Source organism: Rhopalosiphum padi, chromosome 4 (assembly GCF_020882245.1).
Source record: "Rhopalosiphum padi isolate XX-2018 chromosome 4, ASM2088224v1, whole genome shotgun sequence".
NCBI lineage: Eukaryota > Metazoa > Arthropoda > Insecta > Hemiptera > Aphididae > Rhopalosiphum > Rhopalosiphum padi.
In genome coordinates, this window is record NC_083600.1 from 12,389,713 (window position 1) to 12,404,796 (window position 15,084).

The window sequence follows — 15,084 nt, forward strand, 5'->3', positions numbered from 1 at the left end:
ATTTATTGTAATCGACAATGTCTGTCTAGTCTACCGTCAGTAGATTCTATGTATATGACGTATATACAGGACCTATTTTTCTCGCGTCGCTCACTTCTAAATAAAAAACTGGTGCATCTGCATAGTTTCTATATTAATGTTTTTAATTTAATTAAGTTTAATTATTAAGAAAACAAACGAGTGTTGTGTTCAAAAATGATCCTAAATCTAAATATGGAGTTACGACAAAAATAATTAATAAATTATAGACTTATCAGTAATTTTAAATTTGTTCAACATTTTTTTAAAAACTTTTTGGAATTTATATGTTTTTATCAGATCTTTGAAATGCCATATTTTTTATTTGAAACAACATTTAGAGTACATATTTACAACCACAACAAATGTTTTTTTAAATAAAATATTTTAAAATATTTTATGTATAAGCAATAATTATCAAACTGGTTTTCTCTTAATATAAAGTTTACGCCAATAAATATATATAAATATTTCTAAATAAACATAGCCACACAGGGCATAGACATTAAATAAAATATCATTACATTTATTATTATTGTTTATTACTAATTCAATAATTGTCTTTTTTAAATAATTTCGATAACGACTTATAAAATATAGTTAATATACTTAATACCTTAACATTTAAATAAGTATATGATAATATCTCAAGATGGCACATTTTTACACATCCTTCAATATAATATAGTTGTATATTTTTTTTTACCTAAGCTTGAAAACACTTCAATATGTATGTATCAAGTACCTGTACATAATTATTTCTTACACTGAACATTACATTTTACAAACAAATATAAGCAGTATGTAATATAGGTACCTAACTATAAGTAACAATAACTTTAGCACCACATTTAATTTGGTGTTAGCTCAAAATGAAATAATTTAGCCAAATTTATTTTGTGATTTATATTTACATAGTTTACCTATTGTATACTATAGTTAATATAATATTAGAAAATAGAGTATTTTAAATATTAAAACCATGACAACTAAATACTGAGTAAATGAGAATATAGTATTGATTATATTATACTACTAAATATTATTAGCTAGTAATTATTGAATATTAAGGTCATTGGATGTCAATGTAATATAGGTAGAATAATACGTATAATTATAATATACCTATAGTTAATACTATAGTAGAATAGATAGATGTAAATGTAATATGTATAAATGAGATATTATAATAAAGGTAAATTAATAAATATATCTCTTAACATATAAATAATTTGAAATTCATTCAAATAGTCTATAATATAAGGTGTAGGTATTTAAAAATTTACATTTAGCATGAAATATAAACTTACCCGTTTACTTCGAATACTTCGATATAATAAATTTTTGATTTTCAATTTAATAGTAAAATATCTACCATTATAGGCAATCAAATTCTAAAATTTAGATTTTAAAAATGTATGGAATACTATAACTATAATTTACTTTAAATTATAAATCAATAAATATTTGTATCTTAATTAATAATTTCTAACCACTTAATTAGTATAATAAGTATATTATAAACATTAATTTAAGATATTTTTTTTGTTTAATATATTAAATTAATATAAATAATAACTGAAATAATTTTTTTACTGTTGCTTAATATTTAAATGAAACCGATGATATTATGAAGCCGCAGATAGTCCCAGTTATCGCGAACAACATCATTATCTTTCTATCTATGCCGGACTGGATAAACAAATTTAATAATGACAATTAACCAATATAAACCCTATCATACATTTATATATAAAAACATGTAATTTAATGTATTAAGAACTTTTATAAAAATATGCTTAAACAAAGTTGTATACGATTAATGAAAAAAATAATCCCCGATATTTTATAAACTGTGCCAACTTTTATTGGAAAATTGTATTTATTATTTTCACTGTAGATGGATAAATTATATATTATTATTTATTAGTTATAAACTATTACAATATATTTTCAAATTTGGTGAACTAAATTGATAAATGAGATTTTAAAATTTTTAAGACGATTTTTTCTCGATAAAAAAAATGATATATTATAATGCATATATATTATATAATCTAATATAATAACAAATATATTTGATTTATAATCTTTTTTAGGTATATATAAAGTAATACCAAAGATTAAAAACAATAACCTCTTCCGAAATGTATTTATTTTAAATTGGAATATTTATATTTAAAATAATAATTTATTATCTACAAAAATAAAACTAAACAAATTTAGTAAATGACAACATCATTATTAATTATAACTTTTTGTTTTGTTTGGGTTAGTTTATACATGCTGAGTATGCACACCCATTGCTAATCTCAACACTGAAATTTTGTAATAGGTACAGTGTAAAAAAAATTAAATAACAATATAAGAAAAAACTTATCTTGTACTGTTTATACAATTATTTTTTATGCATTACTATATATTAATAAAGGTAATATAAGTATTTATATTTGAAATAAATATATGTATATTGTATATACTAAATGTTATAGAATATATTTATATAATATGTAATATTATGTAAACTGTTGTAAACTATGTAGTGTGTATACATTTATACATGAATGAAAATTAGAAAATTTTAAAAATTGATAATGTTCATGAAAAAATTGTTTTTTTATTTTCTTTAATTTTACTTTAATATTATATTATTGTACAAGCATAATATAATAATAAATATTGTATTTAATATAATACTTGCCTATGTATTTTTGTAAAAATGTATAGTGAAAATACGATGTCTACGGTTTACTTTTTATTCAATATTAAAATTTTGATTAGCTCCAAACAAATATTTTCGTTTACTCAATAAAACATATTTTAATGAAATGTTGACATATTTAATCTTTAAATTATTTATAATCATTTTCTTCAAAAGTTAATTATCTTAAAATGTATATTTTATGTAGATATTTGTAATTTAAATTAGGAAATACGATTTTATATTTGAATACGTTTAGAGTTAAAGTATAATATATTAATAATTATTAATAATATTTTACAATTATAATAATTCTCACTCCAAATAAATCCGATTAAAACACAATTCTGCTAAAGTTCGCGGAACTCTTTTATACTCTTTAATAATATTTCAACAGAACCCATTTCAAAAAACAATTGATTATGCATTTATAACATTTTTTATTTAAATATGTTTAATTTAAAATAATAAATCAATAATGCATGAATACGTTGCCTGTGCACCAATATAATACAATTATACAATAGGATTAATAGGAACATTTTTTTTATACATATAAAACATTTAACTTTTGTTATTAATATTAATACAAATAAGTTGAGATGCAATTTTGCTAATAATTTATTTAAATATAAAAATTATGTTTAATGTATCGGCAATCGGCCTACAATATTATATCGGTGTACATCTATTTGAAATTTTGATATTTAAAAAACAGATATATTTTATAAGAGCAAATAAATTAACAAATTCTTGATATCTGTAAGGTGGCATACTGCCTAGTGCGTACCAATATTACAAAATTAATCGTGTATGATGTTGCAAGTTACAAGCGTTATCTATTGAAAAAAATTATTTGTTATGAAATATTTACACGCCATGTACTTATACGAAGTTCGTGTTTTAAAAAAATATACTTACAGTTATATATACACAATACCTGCACACTGCACAGGAAAAGAACGTTTTACACGTTTAAATAAAATAGTAATACATTTTTTGTCCTTGTATATATAGCAACAACAGTAGCGAGTTATTTATATACGTTTATTATTTGATTCGTAACAATTAACGATTTTATCGTAAAACCAACCCGGTGGAGGGTAATTTTATAAACAAGGCAAGGCGTGTTACGATACAAAAAAAAAAAATAATGAAAATAAAAATAAATATTAATAACGGAGCTGTGGAACGCGGACGGTGTTTTTTTAATTTATTTTTATGTGGTACGGCGTGCAGAAAAGTCGACACACGGCGGTACAGTAATTTTGTCCTGCGGTCTCTGGTCACACTGCGGCCGTGGCACAGGCACCCGCCGCGGCCGGCGTTTTCGTCAGCGCGCGCCACCGCCGCCGCCAAACAGCCAGCCGCCCGCCTACCAGCCTGCCAAACGCGGCACCCGACGCGACTACAGTCAGTTCCGCCGCGACCGGTGCTCTCGTCCGTCACGCGCGCGCCGCTTTCGTCTGTCGTATTCGCGTTGATAAAAAAACGTGTGCTCAGAGGTGATCGAACGTTGTTATTTAAATATTTTTTTCGTTTCGCACCCGTTACGGACGTTATCCGTAAGTTCGCGATTTTTGTCAATTTCGCGCCGAAATTTTTTTTCTCGACAGTCCGTCCGAGTAGTCACGCACTGCACAACCAGCAGCATCCAACCGCCTCCGCCACCATGCAACCGAGCAACGGCTCCAAAGACGTGCCGTCGGCGGCGGCCGAGAAGACTTGCGGCGCGACAGGCGGTTCCGGCAACCAGCAGTTCTGCTTGCGTTGGAACAACTACCAGAGCAACCTGACCAACGTGTTCGACCAACTGCTGCAGAACGGCACGTTCGTGGACGTGACGATCGCCTGTGACGGTCATACACTCAAAGCGCACAAGATCGTGCTGTCCGCATGCAGCCCATACTTCCAGAGCATGCTGGCCGAGAATAAGTGCAAGCACCCGATCGTCATATTGAAAGACGTCCAGTGGCCCGAACTTAGGGCAGTCGTCGACTTCATGTACAAGGGCGAGATAAACGTTTATCAGGAACAGATTGGCCCGCTGTTGCGCGTCGCCGAGACACTGAAAGTCCGCGGTTTGGCCGACGTCAGCAACGAACAACTCACCGGCGGTGGTGGATGTGAACCACAAGCCGCGGCCACTGTGGTGACGCCCACGACTGTAGCACCCGAATCTCCCAAACAGCCAGCCCGGAAGCGGCACAGGCTGTCACCACCGGCGGCTAGCCCAGAGTCTGTCATATCCGACATGGGATCGTCGGTCGCGGACACGCCGCTCAACTTGCACCACATGCCACCACCTCCAGCCCCCCATCATCAGCAGCAGGCGCAGTCGCAACTATCGCACGTGCACCACCAACAACAGCAGCAACAACAACAACAACAACAACAACAACAACAGCAGCAACAACAACAACAACAACAACAACAACAACAACAACATCAGCAGCAGCAGCAACAGCAGCAACAACACCAACAACAACAGCAGCAGCAGCAGCAGTCGTCACAACAGCCACCGGCACCACAGGCCATGCCGCCGTCCGCCTCGTCCGCTTCATCGTCGTCGTCGTCATCGTCATCGATACCACCGCCGAGCAGCGTGGCCGACGATATGGAGATAAAGCCGGGCATCGCCGAGATGATACGCGAGGAAGAAAGAGTGAGTTATTTTCCATCAGATTTAAACCTTAACATCATCTTTTTCTAAATAATACAATCGTCTCGTTTAACATTATATTTTACCATTTATTATTATTTATTAATATTTTATTCTGAAGGTTTTTTTTTCCCATTTCTCTCCCGTCCGGGACAACATCTATTTTAAGTCATATATATATATAATGTGCATATATATATATATTATGTATATTATATTTTATGGTATAAATAACGGACCACACAGTGTGAGTGTGTGTGTATGTGTGTAATATGTAATAACACGTTTAAAAGGAGTTATTGATTGAAGAGCATACTCTCCTCTTCCCCTCATTCTCACTGTTTATATATATATAAATAAAATATGTATACATATATATATATATATTCATCTCTCTCTCTCTCTCTTCTTCCTTCCCTCCCTTTCACGCCACCCGCCCGCCTCTTACACTCCCCCTCACTCGCTAGTCGTAGTTAAATGAGGCAAGTTGAATTTATTGCCTGAACCGCCCGCCCGCCCGCACGCCCGCCCGTTAACCCTATTTATTATTATTATTAATATAACAATAACAATGGCAGAATGCGCCTCCGTGTATACAGTGACGTCACCGCTCGCCACCACCAACGCCTCCCCCGACACCGTAATTTCGTTCACACAACTTTTCGAAGCTTTCACCCGGAGCCCCCATTCCACCCCGCAATGTTAATTTTTTCACTCCGCCTTCTTTTTATATTTAAATTGTATGCGTGCGCGTGTTCTTCCGCATTTACTTCCTTTTATCACTACAAATAATAATATAGAAAATATTTATTTTAAAATTAATGTATAAAATAAAAATAAAAATATAAGTAATACAAAAATGTCGGACGATAAAGGTACCTTATACATTTGTACGAGATAAAATTCAGTAATTATTTATAATTTATCAATAGTATTTATTTTAATTTTTTATCAATTCAATTATTGGCTAAATTATATCGATAAAATTACAAATTCATTGAATTATTATGTTATTAGTGATATACCGGGTTCTTGAACATAATATTATATAATAGATACCTATAAATATTATGCGAATTGCTCATTATTATATTTATTACATTGACATTTTTTTTTTGTTTTTATACTTTTGCTTTTTAAGTTTGCAATAACACAAATAAAAATGTCATCATTTTTTAAACTATATTGTATACATCTAGTAAGTCTGACGTTATAAATACCCATTAACGATCATCGGGTTTAAGCACTCGCAGCCGATTTTAAAAGTTTCTATTTTTATTTCTTAAGTATCCGTGCAATGTGTTTTTTTTACAGTTGGTAGTAGGAAAACGCAGTCCACACTAATTGTCAAATTGTTTGGTATTTTTTTTTTATGCATTTTATTATTCTCAAAAATTGCGTTTTTTTCGTTCACTAAATAACTTGTTGATGGGTTTATCTAGTCGATTTCAAAAATATTTATTATAACATTATTAGTTTGTCTCTGTACAGAGAAAAAGAAGGATGTATTATACACCATTTATACTGAAACCATTAAAGATTAGTATATAGTAAAAATCGGTTTTTCAAAAAATCGTAGCTATTCTTTTTGCGTTGAAGCGTTTAAACTTTACGTTGAACAATATACTTGTGTGTGGTGTGATACGTTGAATTATTTAGTATATATATATATAGGTATGCTCATTGGGTGATAATTTAAACCAACCTCGGAGATAATGTGCTAAAGGTAAAACTTCCTATTTCCGAGTGAATTTTAAATCATAATGACTTGTTGTAAAACTATATTTATGTATTAAACGAAATTTTGCCAACATATTTGTTGTATTAAAAAAAAAAAAAAAAAAACGTAGCATTATAAGTCATTTAATTTCTTATTGTTTTACAAAATAATTGTGATTTTAGTTTTAAACGTTAAATTGAATGAATGAATTTAAAAAGCTGCAGGCTGTAAAAACACCTCTACAAGGCGAGAAAAATGAATTGCGTAGAAAAAGCTAAAAGGATCCTTAGAAGTTTGGGAAAATTATCCCCTTTCCCGTCTTGTTTACCCCTGACCTACAAGTCGTGGTTATAAACTTTGTGTTTTTGATTCTACGTTTTTTTTTTTTATTATTATTATTATAAAACATATTTTACTCTTGATGAATGTACATACTTGACTTTAATCGTTTGTAAAGTGTACATAATGGACACATAATACAAATAATACAAATATGTAATGGATTTTATACATATTCTAATTTTAATAGATCAAAAGATACATTTTTTAATTGAAAATTAACAATTTTTTCTATCCTAAAATTCCATAAAAAACTTTGATTTGGTATTTTTAGATCTGATATAACATATAAAATAAAAGGGGTGAAACTGCCGAGAAAAGAGGTGAATACAGAGTAGGAACAGTAGCTATATTTTCCAGGAATCACTTCGAGGACGACAAAAACGCTTATATTTTTATTATTGTTATCATATTATATATACCTATATATTTTTAATGCGAGGAATCACTATACAAAGCATTACTCCATTTTTATTATAATTTTTATTATCATTTGGCATTACCCGAACTTAACGAAAAAATGAATATTCATAGCTGGTTATGAATATGTAATTTTTGAGTCTCTGTAACATCTTTTCCGAGATAAAAAAAACTATAAACGAAAATTTTATAAGCCTATTCCTATTTAACTATTGGATTTTCATTTGATTACCGGTGGTGACAATTATTTGATAATTGTTTTAATATTAAACGCAATTATTTGTTTTCCTACTTCATAATATGTTATGCATTTTTTGATAACGATCCATAAAAAATCAATCACCGAGTAAAATTGTTTCATTTATTTTTACGATGAAAGAAAATATGGGAGAAGTGTATGTGTGCGTGTGTATGAAAGAGAGATAGAGAGAGAGAATGAGAGAGATAGAAGAAAAAAGAGTGAGAGAAAAAGAGGAAATACATAATATGTGCCTTATGTTGTAAACGGAATACGACAGACGTCTGTATATCGAGCTGTTTTGTACTGACCTAAACGAATCGGTTTTGTGTTTTTCGTAAATAATTAATGCCTAAGAATAAGTAAACTTCCGTTCGGATTGCAAATAACGCCTAAATTTATTATAAACACAACCATCAGCAAAATTCATAAATAATTTATTTTATAAATCTCCGGTAGCCCAAGTGTTTTTTTTTTATCATTGTTATTATGTTAAGTATTTTGCAATACCACAATGTAGGCCAATCCAATAATAATAATACATAGCCTATTGTTTTATATTTATGTTCGTGGGAAACAGAACATTTATTACTAGGCTGTTATGACCTAAAGGTATGTATATTTGACAAATTATGCTGCCAACAAAATACAAATGGCATTTACATTCATTTTCATATTGTTATCTGCTGACATTAATTTTCATATATTTTGCCGAAAACTAATTTATAATATTATATAATAAATAAATATTGTATGCACTTATGATGTGTTTATATTGTTATGGTAAATTCAAAATAAGTTATTTCTATAGGTACTATTAATACTAATATACCCATTTTTTCTACCGTTTTCATTAAAAATATAGTTATTTTTACATGCTAGAGTTTTAGATTCAAATTGAATTCTTTCTTATTGTTTTATATTATACAGGCATAAAAAATAATATAATCATAATTGTAAAATGTAATACTATAAAGTATAAATCACGAAGCTGGTCTCCTAAGTCCTGATGAAAAAATAATTGTTAGAACGTAGATTACAACCTACGTATATTGGACTCAGCTGGTCAATTTCAAAGTTAATACCCTAATAACTTTTAATTTTAAATTTTTTTATTCCTAAAACCTCATTTTGATTAATTATGAAAAAAAAAGTTATTAAATTATATATTTATATATTATTATGTATATGATTACTATACGGAACATTATAATGTTATTTTAACCACGATAAATTCCATGCATTCCATTTGTTTTTGTTTTTATTTTTTCATAATAAATTATAATATCATAATATTATTATAATATGAAAAAATCAATAAATTTAATATATACCTATCCCATGTCTGTAGTGTATCTTTCCGCGGAATCGCTGGACAGAGGGTTGGTATATTTGAAAATTTTATTATAATTTTAACGGAATAAAAACGAAGAGTTTTCTTTTGTAATACAATTATCTCTTCGACCAGTTCTCTTTTCTCGTAAAAGCTGATTGGGGGGCTTATTTATTTAAACAAATTAAACTTAATTTCTGGAATTTGTAAAACTTTAAACTAAAAAAACAAACCTTCGGCTATGCCGTTTCCCGGCACAGTGATAGAGATTAAAACCCCTAAAGGCTGGTACCAACTATAGTTTTAATTAAAACATTGTTTTATTTTTTTTTCGTGGAATATTTTATTCAGATTTATACACAAATCCATGCTGCAGTGTGATGAATATTATAAATATTTATTATCACGTTGTCCCCGGCAGAAAACGTATATAATATAATATATATTATGTATTATAATGTAGGTATATGCTGTTGAGAATATATTGATCACAGGAAAGGCATTTTAAAATTTACAAAAAAAAATATGTAGAATAGTACCCGATAGAGATTATGTATCTTTTAAGTAGCTTTTGTTTTCTTATATTCATCTTGTGAGAAACAGCATATACGAAAAAATATTTTAGGTTAATTGTTTATTTTATCTCCATCTAATTAATAAGCTATGTAGATGACAAATGGTAGTATTATATTTTGCTTATATTTAGTGCTATATTTTGTCACATTTCGATTAGAATTTAGAATTTGAACTTTTTCCTACAAACTTTGACGTGACAATAGTAAATTTAATAATATATTTGTAGTTAGTTCTAAAAGAACTCACTAGCGCCATCGTATCATAGACATAAAATGTCACAACATACGATTTTATTCTGAACAAATTACAAAATAGGTACCTAACGGGCTTAATAACAAAAACCATTTACATAGATTAACAATAATACATTTAAATTATGTTAATTGTATAAAGACTAATTTCGAAATATTCATATTATAAATAGTAAATACTTTCTTTTACCAAGCTCGTGGCAGACATTGATAAATATTTTTACGACAATGGCTGTGAACGGCGTAGTTTGTGTGGGGAATTCATATAAAACCATAAAATATAACTGTTGTTACGTGGAGACCGATTAGCCTTTATGATTGTGATTTTTAATTAATAATTTATCATTATTATTATTATTACTATAAGAGGACATTAGTGGATGACAAGTTTTTCCATTATTTATATTCTGTTCAAAAATTAGCCTCGATTAATTTAGAATGCAGCTCTTGTTTTCCGAGGACATTGTTGCCGTTAAATTACTTTTGTCCGAAATATTCATTGATCACCATTATTGTTGTCACTATAAATGTGGATTTTGAATGTTTTCATTATAATAATAATAATTATTATTATTATTATAACTATACTCGGAGAGAAAAAGAGAATGAAGACGTGTTCTGTGAATATCGGTCTTAACTTTAGACTTTGTTAAAATTCATAGCAAATGATAAATCCCTAAAGCCCCAAGCGGTTGCATGTATATAAATTAGAACAGATAAGGAATCATAAAATAATTTAGATTGTATTATTTTAGTGTCATTGTAATATTATTCAAATATATAAAAAAAAATAAAATAAAATATTATGTTAATTCAATTTGAGAATTGTTTTAAGATATGAATTACAAACAAGTCCTATTTCATTAAATATATGAAATGTTAAAATGCCTTTAAAATATTAATTGAACTCATAGTTGGTACGCATATGTTCTAATACATTTAGAATCGTCTACACTACTGTCAATTGTTTGACACGTGTCAAAAAATTAAATGCTTGTCAATGAAAATATACGCACATTTATAAATCATCATTTTTCTCATTGCCACTATATTGCTGTCGTCCATACGGTACCTGGAAAACTTTTTAATGACAAATACCTATACCATAACATAAAATAATATAAAAATAATTATAGAAAGATATAATTTATTTCTTATTTATACATTTATTTTACTATAAGGATTATTGTTAATACTGAGAATAATAACTAATATATCTAACAAGTACCTAATAAAACGATGTACGATTATCTTTTATTTCCTTGTAGTTTTTTTTTTTATATTATATCTTCTTATAAATAATTTATCTGTGTTAAAAATATTCTTTTTTTATTGTTCGTTATAATATATATATATATATATATATATATATATATATATATTAATATATTATATATTATACTAATCATATTTGTATGCATTATGCACTCGTATGAATTATGTGGTATACGTTATGAGTGATACAAAGTAATTAATTAATATATCCAATAATGTAACTTTAACTATTCCAAAATAATCGTTCGATTTTAAATTTTAAATTTTGAACTTATAAAAAAATAAACGTACCATATGAATATATAAATAAATATCTTACATCCCAGCAAAATAAAGAAATAGGCTTTTGTATGGATTTATATCGCGCTCTCCTTATGATCTCTTATTATATTAATTGGAATTAATTTATACTTAGCAATTAAAAGAAAACAACTAATAATAATAAGCGGATGGCGAAACGGGGATGTGACATTTGTGCCAACAATTAAACTCGTTAAAGTTAATTACTTCCAATAAAAGAATAATAATAAAAAAATTTAAAAAAACGTCCAGCATTAATTTTAATTACTATACATTTATGTCACACTGCGGATAGCAATTCTCTTTTAGAGTTTCTTATTTTTATTACACAATGCAAACAATATTCTTTAAAAAATGTATACATAAATTTATTTATACATACCTACTAAAGTTTCTAAATCAATAAATAAATATTACCTTTACAAAAATTATTTTTCCAATACTTATTTTTTCTAGTACAAAAAAAAACTTTGTAGTTACTCTACCTATAAACTTAAATGGGTTTAAAGAATATTCAAATGTTGAAATAAACATTTCATTCCCATTATTCAGTGGCATTGTTCTTGTGTAATATTTTTTATAAATTTAATAAATATTATCAAGTTAAGAATTTTGTATTCTACGATCCAGTATGATAAAATTTCACTATTAAATCTTCATTAATTTAAATTTTAAGTCCATACAGATCTTATTTAATATTTCTTGGATATAGTACAAATGAATAATATTAGTTAATATTAAAACTAAACTGTATAAACTCATCAGTTGTGAAGAATGTAATACTTTAAATTATAATTAGGAACCCTAGTATTGATGTTCTAATACGTTCAATCTAATTCAGAATAATATAAAAAAATGCAATGCTCAAAACTATGGTTGATCTTGGTTATGACATATCATGGTGGTTGTAACTATAGAAAAAGGGGAAATAATGTGGGTTTATTACAATCGTATATGCGAAACAATGCTCTCTCTCATTCTTCCGGCTGTTTGGATTATTTTAATTACCACTGTCGTCGACTGTTGTGTCTCTAAAAACTCTTCTTATATATCTAGGATAATGAATTCCTAGATAAAAAAAAAAAGAAAAAACAATCTTAAAGGTGAAATGAAAAATAATAATAACAAGCATTCAAGCTATATTTCTAGTCGACCCAACCTAACTTTTAGCAAGTTCGCCGCCATCAGTAGATATGCCGGAAGGTGGCGAGTTTTGTTCTAAATTCATTATTTACCAATACTAATTAATCGAATTAAGTTAAACCATTTTCTGTTCTCTACACCGCCACCCTATCCGGCCACCGTTGGCTTAGCGGACTTCGCGAATGCCGGCGGCAGCCAAAACTTTTCTTTTTAAAATTTACGACTGGTAAAACCAATAAATAATTCTCTTCAGTTATATACAAGTTTTCGGGGCGGAAAACGAGCTATGAGCGTCGACCGAATAAACAATTAACGATCGATTTACATTTAATAAAGGAAATTGCGAACGCAGAAGCGACGGCTGCACTCTTTGTATAATTGGAGGAAGTCCCTTGGTTATTATTTATTGTCAAAAAAAAAAAAAAAGGCTTGTGTGTTGTTCGATATAAGCGCGCACCCCTCACTTCGAAAATAATAATAATAATAAAAAACTGGCCAAACACCGTAATTATTCATCGTCGATATTTTACGCCAAACACGCTAACCGTTCATATATACTTTTATTGTGTGGACTTAGGATCTTTAAATTTACGTGTAGGGACATTAATTTAGTAAGAATTTAATTATGTTATGTGTTCCCTTAACGTCAATATTAAAAAAAAACTATTGATATTTGAAGGAAGGAGTAGAACGAGTATAAATTCTAATATGCACACTTTACATATAATAATCATAATATAAGTTTTATAACTTAGTAAATTATTTTAAAGTAAGATTATGAAAAATATAATATAATATATAGTTTTTATATATATTAGGTAGGTATAAAAACAAATTCTTTAAAATTATTATAATTATTATTTATCATGAATCCTATCAGTGTAATAAATAATATAGTTTAAACCAATTATTTGAATGAATAATAATAATAAATAGCTCAAATAAAAATAAGAATTAATTTTGAACCCCTTTAGCCACTTCCATTCTCATGCACCTCCAATAATCATGATAAAAAAATCAACTCATTTATTGTAAACTTTCTTATAATACCTACTCGTGTTCTTTCAAAATTACACGAAGTCCTAGAAACTTATAAAAAAAAAATACGACAAAATCGTCGAAAAAGGATTATATAATTTATAATATATTTTATTTAAAAAATTAACAACCTAGAAAAAATGTATTATCAAATCACCCATACAGTTGCTTCATTACTCTTACTAATTATTTGTTTCATTATATTATAGGTACAATACCTTTTGTTGAAAAATATCAAAACTGTTATATTTGATATTAGTTATGGTAATAATTCAAATAACTTTAAAAATTATTATTTAAATTACAGTAAATTTAATTTAAACAAAAAAAATGACCTGGAAAATAATACTATATTACTATATAAATGTAGCGACTTGATTTCACAATTAATACGGCAATAAGAAAAAAATATTAGGTTAATACAAAAGAACTATAATATAATATGTTGCGATTGTTATCGTTGTTTTAACATTGTACAACATATTCGCCGTCGTCGCTAAGTCCACCCAGATAATTATTGTCTTTGGGTTATGTATGGTAATCGTATGAACTTTCTATAGTATAATATCATGTATTTATGTAGGCATTATAAAATTGTACGTTAAAAAATATTTTTCTCCATGCATTCGTCTGATTGAATAACTTGGACAGGTGGAACGTAGTGGTAACAGTTGGAATTATAATAATAATAATAAAAAAAAGCACGTAATATATTATTATAATAGACGTTTAGAGCCGATCGTACCGTCTCATTTATTTATTCTCGGTCACCGGTACATTAACTACAGCTGGCGTACAAGAGGTGTATCACCTATGTTATTATATGTTATTTTTTTATACATAATATATTATATGTAACCTTTTTTTTCTAAATCCATTTATATTAATTTAATGTTTCAAAATATAATATATTTGTGAGCCACATTATATCAAAAACGTTGGCGTTATTATTTTTCTTATTCTTATCTGTTCTTGAATTAAAATATTTTCTCGAATATTATTAAATATGTTCAACTGATTTAACGAAAATATATTTTATAACACGTGTCGAAACTGCAACTACAACAATA

General features: G+C 28.1%; 1 protein-coding gene across 1 annotated transcript in view; it reads left to right on the forward strand.

The window, feature by feature from the left end:
* Window positions 1-4,092: 4,092 nt before the first annotated feature.
* The window catches only part of LOC132928607 (protein bric-a-brac 1-like), a 41,420-nt gene continuing 30,428 nt past the window's right edge, over window positions 4,093-15,084 (forward strand). The window contains exon 1 of the mRNA XM_060993404.1: window positions 4,093-5,384. Within this exon, the coding sequence (XP_060849387.1) occupies window positions 4,392-5,384 (993 nt within the window). The 5' untranslated portion in view covers window positions 4,093-4,391. The remainder of the gene's footprint in view (window positions 5,385-15,084) is intronic.